At 29.4% G+C, this 22,542-nt stretch overlaps 2 protein-coding genes across 2 annotated transcripts; both read right to left on the minus strand.

Annotated features, from left to right (window-relative positions):
• Window positions 1-1,030: 1,030 nt before the first annotated feature.
• LOC113367313 (uncharacterized protein MAL13P1.304-like) lies at window positions 1,031-2,071 on the minus strand. Its single transcript, XM_026608927.1, has one exon. The coding sequence runs from the start codon at window positions 2,069-2,071 to the stop codon at window positions 1,031-1,033; it is 1,041 nt and encodes a 346-aa protein (XP_026464712.1).
• A 626-nt stretch (window positions 2,072-2,697) lies between these two features.
• Window positions 2,698-5,301, minus strand: LOC113367314. The gene is made up of 3 exons (XM_026608928.1): window positions 5,106-5,301; window positions 4,840-5,002; window positions 2,698-3,073 (listed from the first exon to the last, which is right to left on the minus strand). Exons 2-3 carry the CDS (start codon window positions 4,995-4,997, stop codon window positions 2,698-2,700), a joined length of 534 nt encoding a protein of 177 aa, XP_026464713.1. The 5' UTR covers window positions 4,998-5,002; window positions 5,106-5,301.
• Window positions 5,302-22,542: the final 17,241 nt, after the last annotated feature.

Below are 22,542 nucleotides of genomic sequence, written 5' to 3' on the forward strand. Positions count from 1 at the left end.
ATGCATATAAGAATAGTCATGAATATTCTATTTTCCTAATTGCAATTGTATATTTTTGTAGATCAAATAAAATTTTTAAATATACCAATGGAATAGATTATGATTAACATGTCATAACAGTTGTATTATTATATTCATTAGCAATATAGAAACTGTTCAAATCAAAAGAAACATTTTTATGTACATAAAGAATATATTATCACAGGTGGGTTTTACATGTTTTACTAGTATTCTACATCATCAGAGTGAAAATATTAATTTTATGGAATGAGTTCTTGTGAATGAGCTATACAAAATGCAATTCACTCACTTCTTTGTTTTACTTGTGGATTAATTATATTAAATAAAAATAATTTTAGCAATAGACTTCATGGTCAGATAATTTGTTGCACCAAAGTAGTGATATGGAAACAGCCACATAATTTATTTTACTTATTTGCTGTTTAAAATTAATATAAAAGTATAAAGTTATTTCATTCACAAGCATTGCATGTATCATATATATATTTATATATGAGCATGTGAATTCTAAATTACAATATCATATTTTAGAAATAAAGTTTTATCTACTCATGTGAAATTTTCCTACACAAAGCACATGCAGATTTATTTTTAAATCTGAACTATTTAATCTGACTAGTAAAAGTATTTTTGATAACTAATAAAAACATTTAAAATTACATATTCTTATAACTACTAATACTAACTTAACACATGTTGTATTAAGATAATTGATATGATTGGACCATTTCATGTGAATCAAGTTTGAATAAGTATATATTCAATAGATATGAATGCAAGTGTTAAATACTTTCAGGACGTTTTTTCAGTAAAAAGTTTGCTCAATTTGTTTTGGACTAAAAATAATAACTTATGTCTATACCTGACTTTGAAAAAATTATAGCTGATATAGCTCATGCACTATTAGTTTTTATAAAATTCAATATCTTAAAAATCTAAGACAATTGAAGTAAGCCTTTAAAAATAAATATATTCAGATTATCTTAATGCATATTAAATATATTATATTCTATAACTTGCTTTTAAAGTTTGAGCTCTTCTTCTGTCGCTTTGTATTATTTTGCTTCTTTTTTATTCGATCAAAACACCAACCATCTTGATCACGTTTTTCTTCTCTAGATTTCGCTCTTTCGAAGAGCCAGTTATTGGATTTATGATTGTTTCTTTGCTCTTCCCTATGCTTAGCAAGTTCAGTAAACCAAGATCCATCAATATTATTACATTCATCATCACATAAGGATTCAAAGGCCCAGCCATCAGTTATTGATTCCACTTGCTTTGGCAAACTATTATTTTTTATTTGTGCTTTCTTGTTCTTAGGTTTTTTATGTATTGGCTCATCAGAAGAAGTTAATATAGTTTTTTCACTTGGAAAGTGTTTCACTTTACCTTCCTCGTCATCAGATTGGTCATTGGATGATGCCTTAGATACGTAATAATCATAACCTTTTTTCATTTCCCAGTCTTCATATTTATCTTTCTTTTCTTGTTTAAAATCACTTTTCCTTCGATCATTTTTTGATTCGTTTTTCTTCATCTTCATTTGCTTCATTTCTGATTGACTCATTGAATCAGTTTTATCCCCAATATTCATTTTAGATCTTTTTTCCTTTTTATAATTCTTTTTATGAGTTCTATTTTCTTTCAAGCTTTCATTTGTTTGTTGTGAAAGTTCATCTTCCGAGTATTTAGTTTTTTTAGGATTCTTTGACTTTTTGTCAGACTTATTTCGATTTTCTGTAGAATCATTTTTCAAATATAATTTTTCTTTATTCTTGCGCTCTTGGCTGATATTTTTTTGTGAAATTTTTGTATCAAGCTGTTGATCATGTTCAACATCATTTTGCTCTTGTGATTTTTCATCTCGTTTATTATCTAAAGATAAAACACTATTCTCATAATCTCCACTCTGCTTGCCAGTGCTAACTGATCTACCCTTCTTAGATCGATGATGATCTTTAAGATTCACTCGCTTTCTAAATTTACCATTGTCAGTTTTGTCATATTTGGTGTTCACTTTATTTGCACTCTTATTTGTTGAATTATTCATGTCAACTTTTGAATTTGTTTTACTATTTTTTTGTTTATCAGAATCCATAGTGTCATAGTTTTCATTCAAATTTGATTCAGTTTTACTTAATGAAGTGATTGTATCATTAGTATCAGAACCATTCAACGCTAGATTTGATATACCTGAGAAAGCAAATACTTCAGGATCAGGTTTGAAAGATTCTGTCACCACTTCACTTTCATTCGGAATTTCTGTCTCATTCACTGCAGATTCACTCAAAATATCTAGTTTATGTGAACTGCTATTTATACTCTCAGCATATGTTTTTGGCCCAATAAACACGTCATTATTTGTAATGTCATTATTATTGAAGTCAACTATAAATTGTAGTTTAGTATCAGCTAATTGTCTGATGCTTTGAAAGAAAACTCATTTCCTGTAGAATTTCTACGAGATTAGGAATATGCTTGTTATGAATACGACTGTTAAGATGCCATGACGCTCGTTTAGATCTTGCAATTCACTTTTAAGTTTGTAATTTTCATATTGCAATTGTTTGTAACTTAAATCATTATTCATTCCAACAGATAAGTTAGCACATTCAGATTTTGTGCCCATCAAATGTCCTAAAGCTAAACCAGCAGCTGTAGCAATTGTTCCTGCAACTAAAATATTAGCAAGTTGCTAACTTTATCATTTCTGTTGTGAAATAAGATCTCTTCTCTTCTATGTTTTTTGTCTGTTTTTTCAAACATAGTGGCATCACAGTCGATTGGTGTGTTAGGTGGTGTTAAAGGCTTATTAAATGGTATTTTATTTTTTTTTGGAGTCCGAGTCTCTGGCTGACCAGTCTGTGATTTGTTAAGCTGCGACTTATGTTTTGGGCTTCCAGAAGGAGTAGGGGATTCTTTACAGGCAGACGTGCATGCCGACACAGGATTCAGAATTTGATGTTCTTCAGGTTCACTTATTACAGAAATTCCATCTGAATCAGCATCAGCATCATTATTGGAATCATCTTGAAAACTCTGAGGACTGCCTCTAGAGATTTAAAATATTACTCTATATTATTTGTTATAAATACTATATTAATATAATTAAGTAATAATTAACTATATTCAAAGTATTCAATGTTGTAGAAAAAATTCTAATAAACAAAATTATTAATAATAAATTTATGTTGAAAAGCCTTCACATATTTAACTCTGTGGAGTAGTGAGGCAGGAAAAGTGTTATTTATCAAACTGAGAAATAAATCCTACTTAAATTATTTTAATATATATATTAGTTTATCTGTATTTGAATATATGTAGTATTAATACAAGGGTGGGTTGAAAAGTTTCCGACCTGAGCACGGTGATGACATTAAATTGAATGTCGAAACGTTTGGAATTAAAGATTAATTTATAAATCTTTGCTTTTTATTCTTTGATGTATCGCCCCACAAGAACTTACTCATATATCTCAACATCAAAAATAACAACTAAGTCATATATATATATATATATATATATTTATATAATATACATATAATATATAATAAATGGAAAACATTATTTATATGAGCCATGTATTTTAAAAGTGGCCTAACTCAGGTTTTCCATATTTTCCCGTTATCATGGCTATGTGTATAAATTTATGTTATTTAACAGTAAAGCATTTAGGTTGCTTATAATCCAAAAATCCAAACAAGATATGCCATTTTTGACACAAGTTTTCAGAGTTAGTTTAATAATCGTACTGTATAGTTTGCAAGTAGCCTAGCTTCATTTATACATAAATATTCAAGATGATATATAATGTCAGAAAGTAGTGATAAAGGTAATTTTAAGTAATTAGTATATACAAGTTAACCTTTATTTTTGGACAATTGTTTTAGTTGAATAACAAGTATATTTAATTAAAATAGAACTTAAAATTTATTTGTAAATTTTATAAAATATTTCACCTAGCGGAAAGAACAAAACAAGATTATTATTCAGATAGTAAAAAAGAAATAGTAAGTAATAATTTTAAAAAAGCTCTGAATTTATTAACACATCATGGTAGACCAAAATAGTTAAAAAAAATTTTTTGTATAAAAATTTCACTGAATTAAATTAGAGATACACCGCTGTGTAAAAGTACCAGATACATTACAACAGCAAAATTCAAGACCATAATAGATCTATTACGATATACACCACTGGAACATCATGATTTCTTGAAATCTCTTTAACACAAACAAAATGTAGATTAGTAAATCTTTTTGAATAAAACCATGTTTCTAATTTTGCATATTATGAAGTATTTTTAAAATATTAAAAATCAATTAAGTATTGTTTTTTTTTAATTCAAAGCATCTTTACTTATGTTGAATAGAAATGACATCTTCAAATTTTATATTGAATCTAGTTGTGGCCTAACCTAATCCATTCTTGATAAGTAAACGTATATTATATTACTAAATAATTCATCACAATTAATATGAACTATAAATTTAACAACTGTAAATACACTTAAACAGTACAACTCATTAATGTCCTACACATATATTTTTAAATTCATCAAAATGCAAATTCTTAGATATCTCGATTTTAAGATAAATGGTCATAGGATCTTTCAAAATAAACGGCTCATATATTGTGATTAGCAGATCATAAGTTAGCTGTAGTACAAATATAAATGTAACAAATAATGCCAAGAGAAAAGCATACAAAACCACAATTTACCTAATGAAACATTTATAATTAAGCACATGTTCCCTTATCACTTGCACGATGCAACTGTAGAAATAATATGCATAACTTTGATTCAATTTAACAAACCTCATATTCGATAATTCTGAAAAATGATCAAAAACATTTTCAGATTCCAAGTGGTTAATGACATCCGCCATCCTGTTACAGAAAGAATTTCTATCAATTATTGTCCAACTGTCTCCAAAATCCGAATCGGATGACGTTTCAGCCCGTTTATCGTCCATGTTTGCTAAAACATACAAAAAAAGCTCAGAAAAAGGTTTTCTACATTCGCAAACGATAACTGTGCACATCACACATCAATATAATGAATTTAGATTATTTTCACTCACTTTTACTGTAAATTTTGAGAACTTTAAAATTTTGATTTAAATTGTGGTTTCTATTGCGAGGGTGGACTCGAACTCGACTTTTTTTTGTTTTGAAAACAGTGTACTGAATTTTATAACAGATTTCATTTTATTTTGACTTTGACGTCTTGCAACAAATTGGCCTTGGAATTATTGTGACTGACATTCTGAAATGTAGTACCGACTGTTTGACAGCCAAGTTGACAACTGCAGTGAAGTTGCGCAAGATAACGATTATCACTAATCAGAGCGGACAATTTGAATAAATATTGAAAATGATAAGAAAAATTAGTAAGAGCGTATGAATAAATATTACGCAAATGGATTAATGGAATGAATAGAAAATTATGATTATTTATTAATTTATGGAACGTTCCGTACCAAATTAATTTTTTTAAAAAAGCCCCAAAGTTTTCTTAAAACTTTGAAAAAATTAGATGTTAGAGAATTTTGAAATTTTTAAAGAAAAATGACCTTTTTGAAAAAATAGAATTTGTTTACATTTTAAAATACATATTTTAAAAGTTTTGAACTTTTTTCAAAGTAATCGTGATGCGTTAGCTGCATAGAAACGAAATAGCAAAGCGCGTAAGCGCTGCGTTGCAGTTTAGCGGATAAACATTGGTACGGTACCTATAAAAATGTAAACAAAATTTGTTCTTATTATTAAGAACTCTATGAAATATCTGATAATTTGATGTGCTTATGTTATTATCATTAGAGCTTATATTATTATCATTAGAGCTTATATTATTATCATTAATTTAGAACAGATATTTAAATGAATATCTTCAATCGATAAGGATAAGGAAGGACAGTTTAATAAACATCTATTTACAAAGAATCAAATTGGTTTGAATAGATTAAAAATGATGAATGATATGATATAAACGATATATTTCTAGCAATCAATATGTAAATTAAAAAAGAATTTAGTAAATTTGGAACTATGATTGATATATTAATCTAATTAACATAATGATATATTTAGCTAATGGTTTCTGTTGTTTCATTTTTTTTAATTAGTACAAAATTGGTCATACGATATGAACACTGGATATGATCCTTGAATTTTAATTAAATGGAAACTTTCTCTAAAAGAGAATATATTATAAGAAATAATATATTCGCATTTAAAATAAATATCAAACTAGTGGGGTGGGTGGCATCGTGCCTTAAAGCAAATTGCTGGAACTTCCCGTACCGTAACGAAATGTTCGAGGAAAATTGAATGTTTTCAAATAGATTATTATAAATATTGTAACATTGTCTAATATTTATAAGAATTATATAAACTGAATTGCAGAGTTGAAATTATTTGTTTAAAGTATATTAGAACTATAATCAGAATTAAAAATAAAATCTGAATTATTTTCGATAAAAAAATTAAAAAAAAAAAAAAATTAAACAAATTTTTTTTCCAAAATCAATTATTTTGTTAAGACAAGCAGAAAGTTCTTTGAATCAATTGAATCGGACGCTTAGTTTTCTCAAAAACTGCCATTTGTTGTACATTAGCTCTGTATCTCCGAAATGGCCGGGCCTGCTTTTGCGAAAAACTAATAACCCCTTCTCCCAATCATTACTAATTGAATGTTTTTTAGATCATTCAAATCGGATGCTCCGTTCTCTCAAAAACTCGATTTATATTTTCTGCACTCTTTGCTCCTCATCTCCGTAACTGCTGGACCTGCCTTTGCCAAAAACTAATCAGCACATCTCCTTATCAATAGGAATCAAATTTTTAAACCATTCAAATCGGTTGATCCGTACGCCCGAAAACGTGGGCGAAAATTTGTATCCATACATACATACACACACACACACATCCATTTTTTCTGAAGTATGCCAAAATGTTCAGATACCTTCAAAACGTCGAGAAATGTAAAAATTTTCAATTCCGATTTTCGGCCCATTACAATAACTTATCCTACGGGAAGTTAATTACTAGATATATTGGAAAAGGAAAATCACCTGTATTTTATTCTCTATCTGTGTATATAGAGTCACAAGAACATACATGATCAAATTAGCCTTCCTGATTAAGATATAATTCTAGCATTTAGAAAACAATAAGACATAAATACACATAAATCAATAAGTACATAAATCAAATTATTAGTATTGCAAAGCAAATAAACGAATATTTTAATACAATAGTTCAATTAAAGAATACAATACTATTCGAAAAAAACATTATCATACGAAGTCTAAGTACTAACACATAAACATATCACTATAAAAATAAATATTTTTAGCAGAATTGGGGAACTAGGGTCTATTTGGATTATCTAATAACAGGCGTATTGCAATAGGATCTCGAACAATATTATAATATTTCATGTTCCATTGGACATAATGGTCCTGCATATTGCTACTGTCCCGCAGGCCGATGCAATAAACAGAACTGTGCAGGTCCGTCATTTTTGACAGATAACATAAAATTGATCTTATATATAACTAGCTGTAAGTGGAATTCTGTCTTAAGGCAATTAGGGCATCGTGCCTTAAGGCAAATTGCTGGAACTTCCCGTACCAAAAATTATTATTTTTTTAAAAACGATTAACATTTTTGAAAAAAATTTACTTCGAAATAATTAGATTTTTGAGAAACTAGGAATATGACAAAAAATTACTTTTTTTCGAAAAAAAAATTTTTATTTGAAAAAAAAAATTTTTTTTTGAAAGAAATTTTTTTTTTTGAAAACAAACTATTTTTTTGAAAAGAAAAATGTTTTCTTCATTTTGACATATTTTGGAAATTCTGAACTTTTTTCAAAGCAATCGTACTGCTTGAACTGCATAGAGACGAATTGTCACAGCGCAAGTGCCGCGCCGCCGTCTAACGCATAAACATTGGTACGGAACCCATAGAAATGTAAAAAAAAATTATACTTATTGTTAAAATTTCTATACAATAACTGATAATTTGATGTGCATATGTCTAATCATCATTTTTAACCGCCGAATGGCATTTTTTTTTACTTTTTTCATTAGATCTCCGAAACCGCTAGACCTGCCTTCATGAAAATTTGATCAACTCTTCACCTTGTCAATACAAGTAAAATGTTTTTTGAATTATTCAAATCGGGCGCTCCGTTCTCTTAAAAACTGAGTTACCGTTTTCGGCACTTTTTGCCCCGTATCTTTGGAACGGCTGGACCTGCCTTCGCCAAAAACTAATCAGCACGTCTCCTTATCAATACGAATCGAATGTTTTTTGAATTATTCAAATCGGTTGATCCGTGTTCCCGAAATCGTCGACGAAAATTTGTATCCGCACATACATACACACACATACATACACACACACACACACACACACACATACATCCATTTTTTCTAAGGTATGCCAAAATGTTCAGAAACCTCTGAAACGTAAAGATATATAAAAATTTTCATTTTCGATTTTTTTGCGATTACTATAACTTACCCTACGGGAAGTTAAAAATGGACCGCAAAATGTGTTGGTAAGCGCATAACTCAACCACGCCTGAACCAATTTGGCCAATTCTTTTTTTAAAATGTTCGTTGATGTCCAAGGATGGTTCTTACGGCGAGAAAAATCGAAAAATTGCCGGAAAACCGCTAAAAACAGCCCTTTTCTTTTTCTCATACAAACGTTTTCTAACTAAAACGTAGAATCAATTTGAGCTTTATTACTATCATAAAAAGTTCGTATTAAATTACAATCACTCACTGTATACTTCTTTTCAACGATTATTTGGATTTTGATAAATGTTTCTGAAGTTTGTTAAGGAAAATTTCTAGAGTGTATGTGATTACATAGTACTGGGATGTATGTGCAATATTGTAGAAATAAATGGAAAAAAATGCAAAGAACGACATGTTATTGTTTGCATTGAAAATAAATAAAAAACTATCATCTGCCAAAAATTTCAATTTACTTATGAATAAGAAAAATGAAATGTCTACATTATCATTGCCAAAAAGCAGCTGAGATGTGCCAGAAATTAAAATAATGTAAAATACGGTATATGTATGGCAGATTGAATAATAAGCATATGAACAAATATGACAAATTAATTCACTTAAAATATGAAATTAAGTATTAATCAGGGCCGGTCTTACCTTTAATGCAATGCATGCGAAAAATACGAGCGCACGCCTTAGGGGGCGCCAACACAAGAGTCGGACACAATATTGTTTTTTTTTTCAATATATAATTTCTTTTCATTTTTTACTAATCTTTTCACAATATTTTTAAAATTCGTAAAACTTTCACTTTATAACAACAAATGGGAAAGTAAAGATGAATACATACAATTCGGCCCTCACGATATCAATTAGGAGAAGTTTAAGATGCAATTTTGGATATCTTAAATAATAAAAAATTAAATTAATTTGATCCAACATGAAGTACCAGTGTTATGTTATGGTTATGGTTATTTTATACCGTTCAAAAGACTTCAATTTCCAACATAGTGTGGGAATTGAGATTCATCATTTTATTTAAAGCAGATCTACATTTAACATCGCTCTTATTATAAACGTATATGCATTTTGGCGTGAAGAGTAATTTAAAAAACAATAATTAATACTTTTAGGTAAACGGTAAATATTAGTATATTATATTAAAAAATTGTAGACATGTGTACAGGACAACGTCTGTCGGGTCAGCTAGTTTATCATAAAATTTCAGTTTGCGACTTTGCGTTATTATTATCGACTGACATTAAGTTTTATATATCTTATTACGATTCAAATTTGTCACTCCTATCAGTGTAACAATTTTTGTAATTGAGAAATTGTATAATTAGTTATCTTGATTCATGTATAAAAACCCACATAAGGTTAGTTAAAACATACAAGAATTATATATAGATGTGAAGAAGATTTGATGGACTTTTGATGGCAAAATATGGACACATGTAAATTGTATTATAAGAGACACAATATCTTTTATTTGTATTATGATACTAATTGTAGTTTACGTTAATTTATGATGAAAATATAGGTAATATTATATATTTCATTTGCTTTAATTATGGTTTGTGATAACGTATGAAATGAATTACTCAGAAACAAATAAAATCCTTAATAATGAATACAGAATAAATTATCAGAGGCATTATTATTAGGCTTGCAACGAATAATATATTCGGCAAAATGCCGAATACCGAATATTCGGCAACTATTCGGCAGGTTTTAAGCCTAAACTCGTTCATATTAATGTAATTACTATTCGCTGTTGTTTTATTACTAACGTACTACATGTATATTCAATTTTAATGTCATTAGACGATTTATTTGTTATAGCGATAAAGTACCTAGTCTTAATGAACATACTAAACCATTAAACTGGTTCAATTATAAAAACTATTGATTTTTAAACATTTGCTCCGACCGGGTAACGTGTTCGAATTTAAATAATGTGTAATAAATGCATTTCGTATACTATTAACCACTTATAAATTAATTTATTTATCATGGATTAAGTCGATTATTTACACATATCGGGAAGTTCATGTAACTTGCCTTAGGGCAAAATACCAATACCAACTAGTTTTTTATATATTAGGAAGGCTCATAATAAAATAAATGACAGACTAATCAAAAATTTTGTTTGTATATTTTGCGATAAAGAACCGATAATAGCTCTTTATTTGGAAATGCTTATTGTTAGATTGAATTTAATAAACGACTATTGTATAGATACAACTCATGCGTGTAACCATTGAATGATTCAGAAAATCAATCCTTTGAATATTCAGAAAAAAGTTATTCACGTGTTCATTTGAAATCTCATGAGATTTCAAAAGACTATAAAGTTTAAATTATTATAATACAATAACATTATCATTTCTTCACAATATTTTATGTAAACTAAACATTTTTAAATACAGATCTATCGCGAGCTTTTTGTCGTATAAACTCATAAAGAATAAAATCCCAACAATACTGTTGCTGAGCGGCGGCGGCGCCTTTGATTTTTACTATTCGGTATTCGGCCCAATAGTAAGTTACTATAGTTTCGGCCAAATATTAGAAAAGGTGCCAAATATGCCAAATACCGAATAGTAATAGAATATTCGGTGCAAGCCTAATTATTATCGTCACTTTGTCGTTACAATTTGCGCCGGTAGATGTTACGATTAGCCCCAAACACGAGTTGTCACATCGCACATTATCTAGAAATTAGTTAATTATGAAATAATGAACAACCGTTGTAGGATTATTTCTACTTGATTTGGCTGAAAAATAGGAACAATGTACAATCAACACAAAATATAATTAGTGAATCCAAAATAATATATTAATTTAAAAAAACACTGTCACAGCAAGCTAGGGGCTTGTAAATCCCATACATATAAATACATATAAATATGTAGATACTAGAAAATACATATATTTATGTGAGATATTTATATCATATTTTTAAAGAAAAAACGGGTTGAGCGTGCTACCAAACGAATGTGTTTATCAATCTCAATGCCAAGGCTGCATTGTTGAGTGATAAGATTAGATAAGTTATTCGTAATAATTAAAAGTTACGTAAATAACGAAGCTGATTATTGAGGTTAATATACGGTGACGTAGGTATCAATAGACGACCACAATTTATATCAACTTTATTGAAATTTTACGATAATTAAAAATTCAAATCGTAATACTTTATGTATTAATCGTATACTATATGTGCTAATATAATACTAAACTAGTGGTGTATGGTATCGTGCTTTAAGGCAAATTGCTGAAACTTCTGTATCGTAATGAAATATTTGAGGAATATTAAATGTTTTTAAATAGATTATTATAAATATCGCTTTGTCATTTATAAATGTCTGTAACATTCATCATGAATGATGACACACAATCGTGTGTTATAGCCAAAATATAAGAGCTTATTTCCCAAAAACTGCAATTTTTTGTAGATTTAGCTCCGTATCTTTGAAACGGCAGGGTCTGCCTTTGCCAAAAACTGATCACCACTTCTTCCCGTGCCAAAATGTTCAGAAACCCTCAAAACGTGAAGTTATGAAAAAATTTTCAATTTCGATTTTTGGAAGAATGCATAAACTTACCCTATTGGAAGTTATTAATTTCAGCCAACGTTTGTTTTTATTCTAGATCCATTTAATTCACAATTTTAGCTGTATGTGAATGTGATTTTACGCCAGGAGACCCAGAAATATTAGGTTCAATGGCAGGGGCCAGCCGTGGTCCTGTGGTAAGAACGTGGGGTATCAAATCCTAGTCCGACGTCGGATCTAAGCAGCTTGATACCAGATTTTCACTTGAAATCATAGATTTCAATTATGATCTCAAGTGAAAAATGGTATTTAGTGGGCATTGCTGCAGCATACGTATATACAGCGAGGGCATAGCAAGACGCCTCTTAGAAGTAATAAGTACTCGGACGGTATACCTGGACATAGAAAAGAAAAATAAGGACTCTGACTCTGGGCACTCATGACTGAGTTGGAGATTAAGTCAATTTGCGGACTTATATATGAAAACATATATGTTAGGAAAAAGTAAAATGTATGAAATATGTAAGAAAAAGTAGTTAGGAAAAAAAGGTTAATTCACGTATCGTAATCCGTAGCTATTCCTTGTAACTTCGATACAATTATTAACCATATTTAGGATTTTGAATAAAAAAATCGTAATTTTCAAATTCCGTAAATACACGCAAATTCTTATTTTGAAACTTTCTTTCAAGTTCTTATTATTCTTTCTATTAAACTTATTATTAAATAGAGTTAGATAACTCCTAATTAGAGAGTGATTAAAAATAGCCAATAGCTGTATTGTGTTGCTTATTTAATTTTGGGATTGAAAATTTATATAAGACAATTCAAAATAGGTTATGATAAACAAAATAAAACAAAAGTAATAAAGGTAAATTTAGTAAGTTAAAGTTAAATTTATTTATTTAGCACAGTTTTGCATTATTTTCCGTAATAATAAAATTCGTAAATTGCTAAGATAAAAGATGGAATGTGTTAAACGTGATTTATGTTAATAACAAATTTGTTAAAATAAAAACTAACACAAACATTGTATTATACAAAAACTCCATACAAAATAACTTCAGTTTGTTTACAGATCGCACACATATTCTCAAAAAAACAATTTTACGCTCTTACATGAATTGTGATTGTTTTTTAACTTCCCGAAGGAGAAGTTTGTTTTCATAAAAAAATCCGATTCGCTAATTTTATGTTTTCTTGACGTTTCACGCCATTCTGAATCGAATGAGACCAAATTTGGAAAAAGTATGTGTGTGTGTGTGTGAACAGATTTTTTGCCGTAAATCGACGTTTTCCCTAAAACGGCTGAAGCGATTTCAAAAATTTAAAAACCATTCGATGTATCTCGATGAGGACTATTGTTTGTCAGTTTTGTGCGACGATCGGCCAAGCCGTTTCCTTATAAATCGCAGGAAAGTAAAAAAATTTTCGTCTACGTTTCAAAACCCGTTCGAAAGATATTGGTTGGGAATCATGCTGATTAGTTTTAGGTAGAGATCGGCCGGGCCGTTTTCTTGTAATAAAGTTAAAAAAAATCGACGATTTTTATGATTAGTTTTTTGACGGTAGATACTACGGTCTTTTGACGGTAAATATTACGGCCCTACGACAACTCGTTTAGCTTTAAAAATTCGTCAAAGTATGCAAAAATTAGTATGGTTTTTTTAGCTTTTGTCAAAATTAAAACTTTCATCGACGTTTGTTCAAAAACGCCTGAACCGATCTTAGAAATTTAAAAACCATTTGATGTATCTCGATGAGGATTATCGTTTCTCAGTTTTGTGCGACGATCGGCCGAGCCGTTTCTTTGTAATTTGGAAAAAAGTGTTAATCTTTTCGTCCACATTTAAGCTCATACTACCGAATCGATTTTAAAAAATCAAAAACTGTTCGAAAGATTTTGGAAAAAAGTGTTAATCTTTTCGTCCACATTTAAGCTCATACTACCGAATCGATTTTAAAAAATCAAAAACTGTTCGAAAGATATTAGTTGGGAATGATACTTATTAGTTTTAGGTGAAAATCTACCGAGCCCTTTTCTTGTAATTAACTGTTGAAAAAAAAATTTAAGCCGATTTCCATGGAACTTTTTTTGGCGAGAGATATACGAAAAATTCATCAAAGTTTGAGAAAATAAGTAGTTCTTTTGACATTTGTTAAAATTGAAATTAGACGATTTACTTGGTATAACGATAGAGTACTTAGTCTTAATGAACCTGCTAAACAATTAAAGTCCTACAAAAAACTGGCTCAATTATAAAAATTATTGATTTTTGAAAATTTGCTTTTAAAAAATATTCCGACTGGGTTGACGTGTTCGATTTTTAATAATGTGTAATGAATCCACTTCGAATACTTTTAACTATCATGGATTAAGTCGATTATATACACAAATCGGGAAGTTTATGTAACTTGCCTCAAGGCAAAATACCAATACCAACTAGTTGTATTTGTTTCATTACTCACTTCATGAATAAGTGCTAGTTATATTTTTCTATTTTTCTGCTAAATAAAAACAAGGATTAGAATATTAAAATAAAACTATAAAACATTCATATATTTATTGATTATATGGAACCCTCTCCTCTTAATAATTCGCTTTCTTCTTCACGAGTTCACACGAGTTTACACGATGGAGCATTCTCCATCATGTAAATAATATATCTATTGAATAAATGGTACATCTTAAGTTTATTTCATTACGAAATATCAAATTAGGCAGTGGCCAATAAATAAAAATTAAATCCGATACCGAATTCTATATAATCGAATTAGGAACAAAATCCGATCTTTTATTGTAGAAACATCGCATGATCGGCTGAAATATTGCCCCAGTCCGATGGAACATGAATTAATGTAGAGAGATGAACATCCCCCGCACAAGAGCTAATTCGAAATATATGTTCTCACCTCTGACCCGATCATTGGCCGAACAATAATTTTCCTTGATCCCATACCATCCGTATTAATAAAGAAATTAGTTGAATAATTCATTCAATCAATTTGTTGCATGTTTAAACGAATTAAAAGTTAAAATATAAATATAAGTACTAAATAAATTAAAATGTTTAAAGTTACATCGAACAAATTCTATATTACTAAACGACCCTTTTTTAAAAATATACAAATAGATTGATTGAGTAATTTATTATTCATTATTAATTAATTATTAATTTACTAGCAAACCCGACGAACTACGTTTCGCCACCAGATGGTTTCGTGAGAAAGATGAAGAAATTTTTTGTTTGTTTTAAATTTGAAAAGGAAAAATTTGATTTCATTATACAACAGTAATGAATTTATTTCGATTACAAAAGTGAAGTATTTTTTAGTTGAACTTCTCTAAGTAAATGAAAGTGAATCCGCAAATTATCCGTTTCATTGAAGTGCAATCGTTTGAAGTCAAACGGAAGACCAGTCGAAATCATTGGTATGTCACCAAATCGCCAGCAATTTTTGATTGAATGGTGAAATTCGGTGCGTTGGCATCATTATTCTTTGCGGCAAAAATTGCTCGTTGACTTAACCAAGCATAATTCCGATAATTCTCACTAATGTCATTACTCGAATATTTAATTTCGTCAGGAAGGAAAACCCGACTTATTTTTTTATATATAAAAGATTATTAATTTGTTGCAAGTTTAAATTGAATTAAAATGATTTAAGTTAAAATATAACAAATAAATTAAAATGTTTAAAGTTACATCGAACAAATTCTATGTAACTAAAGAGTCTTTTAAAAAAATATGAATGATTGATTAATATCATTATCTCAATCCGCAATCCGCCATCATTATCTCAAAATTGCCCCAGTCCGATGGTAGTAGTAGTAGTAGATGGAACAAGTATAATATAGAATTTTTTAACGCTACTATTTTAGAGTAGAAGATGAAAACTCTATAACCAGCGATCTAATCACCTTAATTCTTACGATATCGCCATCAGAAAGTAAAAGGCCAAGTTACCAAGAATATTCACAATTCTTTAATATAATCACCTTGATTCTTACAAAATTCAGTAAAATTATGAAAATAATTTATTTTCACTTAATAAAAATAGGTTATGTAAACAAATGCAAAATATTTTTTTTATATACCTTCAACATATATGTTTATTATTTTTGTATTACAACCAACTAACCGATAAAATAAGGAAACATTTTGCAAACTCATGTTCAAGTTTACTTATTTGGTTAATAATTGATAACATTAATTTTGATATAATATTTCTAACAAATGTCGAAGTTTGTTTGCGTAACTTGCAAAGATTCAAGACACAGTTACGAGTATATCCTAACTTTTGTAAGCTGCTCTTTGTATCGATTTCTAATTAGATGCACCTCAGACTCTAGAATCATACTGAAATTGTAAAATCAAAAAAATTCAATCCATTAAAACATTGATTGAATTATTGCTGATTATATTAAATAGTTTTACAGCTAGTTTTTAAGAAATAATAACAGCATGCTTTTTATTATAGATCTTCTAGTTACAATTGCAAATGCTGAAAGAAGTTTTTCAAAAATAATACTGATAAAAAATTACCTAAAAATTACGATAGGGCAGGAACATCTGCCCGACCTATTGTTTAGAGAAAAATATACCATAAAGACTATACTCACTACAGCCTATAAATGTTCTAATTACTTGTTTTTGAGATATTGGTGGTGGACCGTTTTACCCACGGACTTTTAATTTATTTATTTATTTATTTATTTATTTATTCATAAGCAAGCCGTAATCAATAATAATAGATATTATTTCAGGCTCTTGTCAAGCTTATTCATAGTTAATATTAAAGGATAGTAATTTTATAATAATCATAGTAGCTGCACGAATTTCGCTTCTGAAAAAAAAATCTGAAAAAAAGGATTCGAACATTAAATACAATGTTCATCATCAAGTTCATCATATTAAAGTCTATTAGACCACCAGTCAAGCTCAAAATTCTTGCACAAGGTTGAAAGTTATACTCATTTAAAACCGTAAAAAAATTAAATTAATAAAATAGCAATAAAAAATGAAAAAAAAAAATGGTTGTACAGGCGATCAAATGGTCAGACTACATAGATACAGGATAAGGATTATGCAAGAAAATAGTTATTGAATTCAAATTGAGAAAATTCAGTAATGTCATAAAAAGCTATGTCTTTAAAAAGTTTAACTAGGGAAGCATGAAATTTTTTGCTGTCTAAGTTTCGGATATTGAGTGGAAGTATTCATAAGCTGAATACCTAGACCGTCGATCGTATTGAAAGAGCTGGCTAATTTATATGTACGCGCCTTAATAGGTTTGTGTCTAGTGTTGTAATTTGAGGACGAAGCCATATCAAAAAGTTTCGAATTGTTTTTGATGAAAGTTAATGTTACCAGCAGAAAAATGCATGGGACAGTTAGAATATTGTATTTTTTAAATATGGGTCTGCAGGAGGCTTTACTGGGCAAGGAAAAAATTATTCGAATAGCTCTTTTCTGAAGCTTAAATATTTTAATTAGTTCGGATGAAAAACCCCAGAATTGAATGCCGTATGAAACGTGAGAATAAAAGTTGCTATAATAAACTGAAAGTAAGCAATTTAAACCAAGTTTGGGTTTTAGGGTGCGCAACATGAAACATGTTCTAGATAAAGTTGGTGATAGAGAGATAAGGATATGATCAGACCACTTTAAATTATTATTAATATGGATAGCAAGAAACTTTGATACTTGCGAAAAATTATGTGTTGAATTATTGATGGTTAAAGAAGTAATATTATTGGATAAACGATTTTTTGTACAAAAAGATATGATTTGGGTCTTATCATTATTGAGAACTAGATTATTTTCACAAAACCATTTCGTTATTTCTGACATAACCACGCTTAATTTATGTTGTAATTCATTAAGAGATTTGGCCTTGATGATAACGCTGGTATCATCCGCAAAAAGAATAAAATCACAAAGATTTGTACAATGAGGTAAATCATTAATATATATGAGAAATAAGAGAGGCCCTAAAATTGATCCTTGGGGCACGCCCAATGTACTTGTCAATTTATCCGAAATTATTTGCTCGTGATCGTTAATTAAGTAAACGCTTTGTGTTCGATTAGACAGGTAAGATTTAAATAGTTTGAGCGAACGTCCGCGAATACCACAATTTTCTAATTTGTCAAGAAGTCTTTGATGAGAAATACTATCGAAAGCTTTGGACAGATCGCAAAATATCGCAGTACAATATGTGGCTTCTTCGAAGGAGTCAATGATGTTATGAACTAAATTATAAATTGAGTGGGAAGTAGAATGATTCTTTCGGAAACCATGCTGATTCTTGAACAAAATATTATATTTATTGAGAAAAGACGTTAACCTAGTATGCAAGATTTTTTCAATTATTTTATCGAAAGAGTTCAAGAGGGAAATGGGACGGTAATTATTTAAATCGTCTTCAATCCCGTTATACCTCATATAATATAAAATATATCGGCAAGGGAATCACATTACCAAAACAGATCTTAGAACATATTTGTTTGATGTTCAAAAACAAATATGTTCTAAGAGCTGTTGTGGTAATGTGATTCCCTAAATCAAACTTTATTAGAATGCAAGTGGGTGGTTGACCATTACCTGTTTGATCATCGAATTTTGTTGGAATTTTTTTATCAAATTTATTATCTAATAATGATGAGATACATATATATTGCAGCAACGCAGTTATTTTCACTTAGGTTTCAGTATAATCTTAAGTGCAAATCTTAGGTGTGTATCGAACCCGGAACCAGTGTTTTTTGGTTTCTAGATCTTTTTCTTAGCGCTAAATTACGACCGGCTCATTTATAATATTAATGTATCAATTTTAGAAAAGGGTGAAATTATTTACATCTAAACGTTCATGCCAAAGTTTCGGATATACATATATTAATTTCCAACATTTATCGAATAGAGAATCCCGCATTGTTTGATAAAAGCAAACATTATTTACTATCAATATCGATGTTCATAATACAATGGTCGTTAGCATTTTGTATCCGACGGTTACATAATGTTTGAATTTTGGGCGACAGTCTACTGATTCTTCGAAATTTTGTCTGCTTTCCACTAAATGATCATATAAAAACAACATACAATTGTTATCTTATATATGAGTCATTAACGAAATATGACATAAAGCGTAAATTACATTACAAAAATTATAAGTAAATATATAGCCCAATTATTAACTTTTATTTAACTTAAAAAAATGTATTGTTTATTCATACCGAATTTGAAAATTTTCAGCAGAAATTAAAGATCATTATGAGAATGCAATAACTATTTCACATATATAATTTTTTTAACAAAAACAACAAATATTACAAAATTAAAAAAAATAGTGGTTCATAGTGTCGTGCCTTAGGGAAAATTGCTGGAACTTACCCTACCGTAATATAAAATTTTTAAAAGCTTTAAAAATTTTGAAATAAAAGATTTTTTGGAGTATTTTGTTTTTTCTTCAAATTTTTTTGCAAAAATCTTTTTAAAATGTAGATTTTTTTTCAAATTTTGAAATTCGTTGATTCATTGTCAAAAACGTCTGCCTTTGCTGAATTATACTGTCGAAAACGCCAAAGATATTTGTTTGAACTATATAAGTAAACTTTAAAAATGAAAAATTTTGTTACTAATCCCAAAAAACTGAAACAATATTAGCACTCATTATTAAGAATCTGATAATTTGATGAGCATATGTCTAGTAATCATTTTTGACCGCCGAATATATATTTAACTGTTTTCACTGTACCAGTGGTAATGCTGGTCAATACAAATAAAATGTTTTTTGAATTATTCAAATCGAACGCACCGTCCTCTCAAAAACTGAATGCCATGTTTTGCACTTTTTGCCCCGCATCTTCGAACGGATTAGCCTTTGTATAGTGTAATTAGCAGAAAAGTGAAAATTTTTCGTCCACGTTTTAGCCTAAAATTCTGAATAATTTTAAAAATTCAGAAACTTTTCGAAAGATGTTATTTAGGAATCGTTCTGGTTAGTTTTGGACAAAAATCTGTTTCTTAGTAATTACCTGTTGAAATGTTTTTTTGATGAACATTAAAATATTACGGCCTTACGGCAAGTCGTTTAATTTTTAAAATTTATCAAAGTTTGAAAAAATATGAAATGGCATTGAAATAAATTTGATAAGGAGTAGCCGATATGCTTATAAGCTTGTATTATATATTGAGATGCTGAATGAGATATTTATCTCAATGATGCATCTAATGCAGCTTAACAACCAATCACGAAAGTTATGTTCGCTTTTTTCCATCTTAATAACTAGATGTCGATCAATATCGCAGTTTTGTTTAGATTTTCATTTATAGGTATAACTTTTCAACGCTTGGTTGGGTACAGCTAGTTAAATATAAAAAGAAATATTATAATACAACTGATAGATTTAGATTCGAAATATTAGCCAAATAAAAACTAACAAACCGTCAACAAAAAAAGAAACGACACTACCATCATTTACTCATCCTAACCAAAGTCTTCTTAGAATCGCATCGTTCGCGACGAGCGCTCGCGTTACCTAATTTTCTTTGGGCGTTACCTTTCCCATATCACCTGGTGTAAAGAATGGATCTGGTGCTTTCGCAGACACACAAAATAGAACTTCGACCCACCGTGCATAATTCTATAATTACTTTTACATGAAACGATGAGACCAACAGATGTATACCAAACTCGAGGCCGTGTACCGAAAGCAATCAAAGCAAAATGAGTGGGCAGAGCCTTACGGTGTCATTATATCATCCGTTCTGAAGACGCGATGGGATATGGGATATGATACCGTTTGGGGGCGTCCACCGAGACTAGGGAATGTGAATGAAAAAATCACCACACATTCAATATAGTGCAACTAATTTTGTTCCTACATCGATTAATTTAATGGGTTTAATCCATAGTGTAATCTATCTGAACGTGGTAAAATATTCTTAAAATAAATTAGATTATAAAATAATATGATAACAATAAGATAAATAACTCGTTTGTAAAACATAAATAAAACTGATAAGTAACAAATGTACTGTTTGATAAATATATAATTAAAATATCAAAGTAACCAATCAGCCCAATCAAATAAATATTACCGATTCCTTATTCATATTTTTCAACTGCTTGACAGGCGAAGAATGATTAAAATATTTTAGTGACCACTAAAACTAAGTGTTAGTGGTGTATTGCCCAAAGGAAAGTATGACAGTTATGAACGTCATAGACAGTTTAAGTCTATGAACTTAAATATAGATTTGATCAATACTAACTAGAGATGGGCTTATAATATCCGAAGCCGGATCGACTTGGATTTGACTCCGCTTCAGGAAGGAGTTATATCCACTTAACAACTCCATGACAACTTTGAAACCGAAATACTCGACACAAATGTGTTCTATAGTGCGTTGTTTATGTATCTAAGGATTTGTCAAATCCCATTAATTATTTGAAATGAAAATTTGTGAATAAATATCAATAAAATAATTTTTCTAAAAAATTCACGAATAAATGACGAGTTGTAAAGTTTTTCGGTCGACCAGATGATCGACTTAGTGACTCGTAATTTTAACAGTGTTGACCAAAGTAAAAACGCAAAAGTTGAGAATCAAATTCAATTTAATTATTCCCTTTTGATGAGAAAATAATTGATTTTTGGATTAATTTTAAATAAAAATTATGTAGTAAAATTTGCAATAAAAGCTTTGTAGTAAACATACTTTTGCTTTCAAAATTTTTCTTCCGCTATTTTCAGTCGAGAATTAATATTATATCGCATAGTTCGATTAGCATATTATTACTTTTACACAATTATATAATTGTGTAAAAGTAATAATATAATACTAAATATTTTTTGCTGATTAAATACTAATGATATCACTGATACATTTTGTACTCTAAAGTGTTGTTATTTCAGGCTATAGAAAAACCAGATTAAATAATATTGTTCGGTATGTATATTCCTTGTCGTCATTCACGGCCAAAGATTGTCGTAGTTAGAAATATGACCCCCTACTATTCAATAAAATATACATTTGAGCTATTCACACTTGAACACAATTTCATTGTTCTGTATCTTTGAAGTAATGTTTTTGTATTTTCTGGAAAATACACAATGGTATTTTGAGTTTTATACCTAAAAGGTCATAAAACTGCCTCTCAGACGAGAAAGCGACCGCTATTCCTTCCCAAAGCAAAAATGCCAAAAACAGTAAATGTCTGCACGAATTAACAGATTTAATACCAGTTTATTAAAGTCGGATATGACAAATCCTGTTAGACAACTCCACTCGGATTCACTCCGAGGGAGGAGTTGTATCGGAGTGATAACTCCGGAGTGAGTTACCCATCTCTGATTACACATATTTGATTTGTATATGATCTATCTGTCTAATAGTTTACTTGTGTACCCGTTT

Source organism: Ctenocephalides felis, unplaced genomic scaffold (assembly GCF_003426905.1).
Source record: "Ctenocephalides felis isolate EL2017-DRISC unplaced genomic scaffold, ASM342690v1 CF-g0.4_SCAFFOLD_01170, whole genome shotgun sequence".
Taxonomy (NCBI): domain Eukaryota; kingdom Metazoa; phylum Arthropoda; class Insecta; order Siphonaptera; family Pulicidae; genus Ctenocephalides; species Ctenocephalides felis.

What these genes read in the sequence shown, in the direction of transcription:
- LOC113367313 (XM_026608927.1), bottom strand. Translation starts at nt 2,071, where the DNA reads ATGAATAATTCAACAAATAAGAGTGCAAATAAAGTGAACACCAAATAT.
- LOC113367314 (XM_026608928.1), bottom strand. Translation starts at nt 4,997, where the DNA reads ATGGACGATAAACGGGCTGAAACGTCATCCGATTCGGATTTTGGAGAC. An exon ending in TCAGAATTATCGAATATGAG is followed by an intron (nt 3,074 to 4,839) that starts GTTTGTTAAATT and finishes TTAAATCTCTAG; the next exon opens with AGGCAGTCCTCAGAGTTTTC.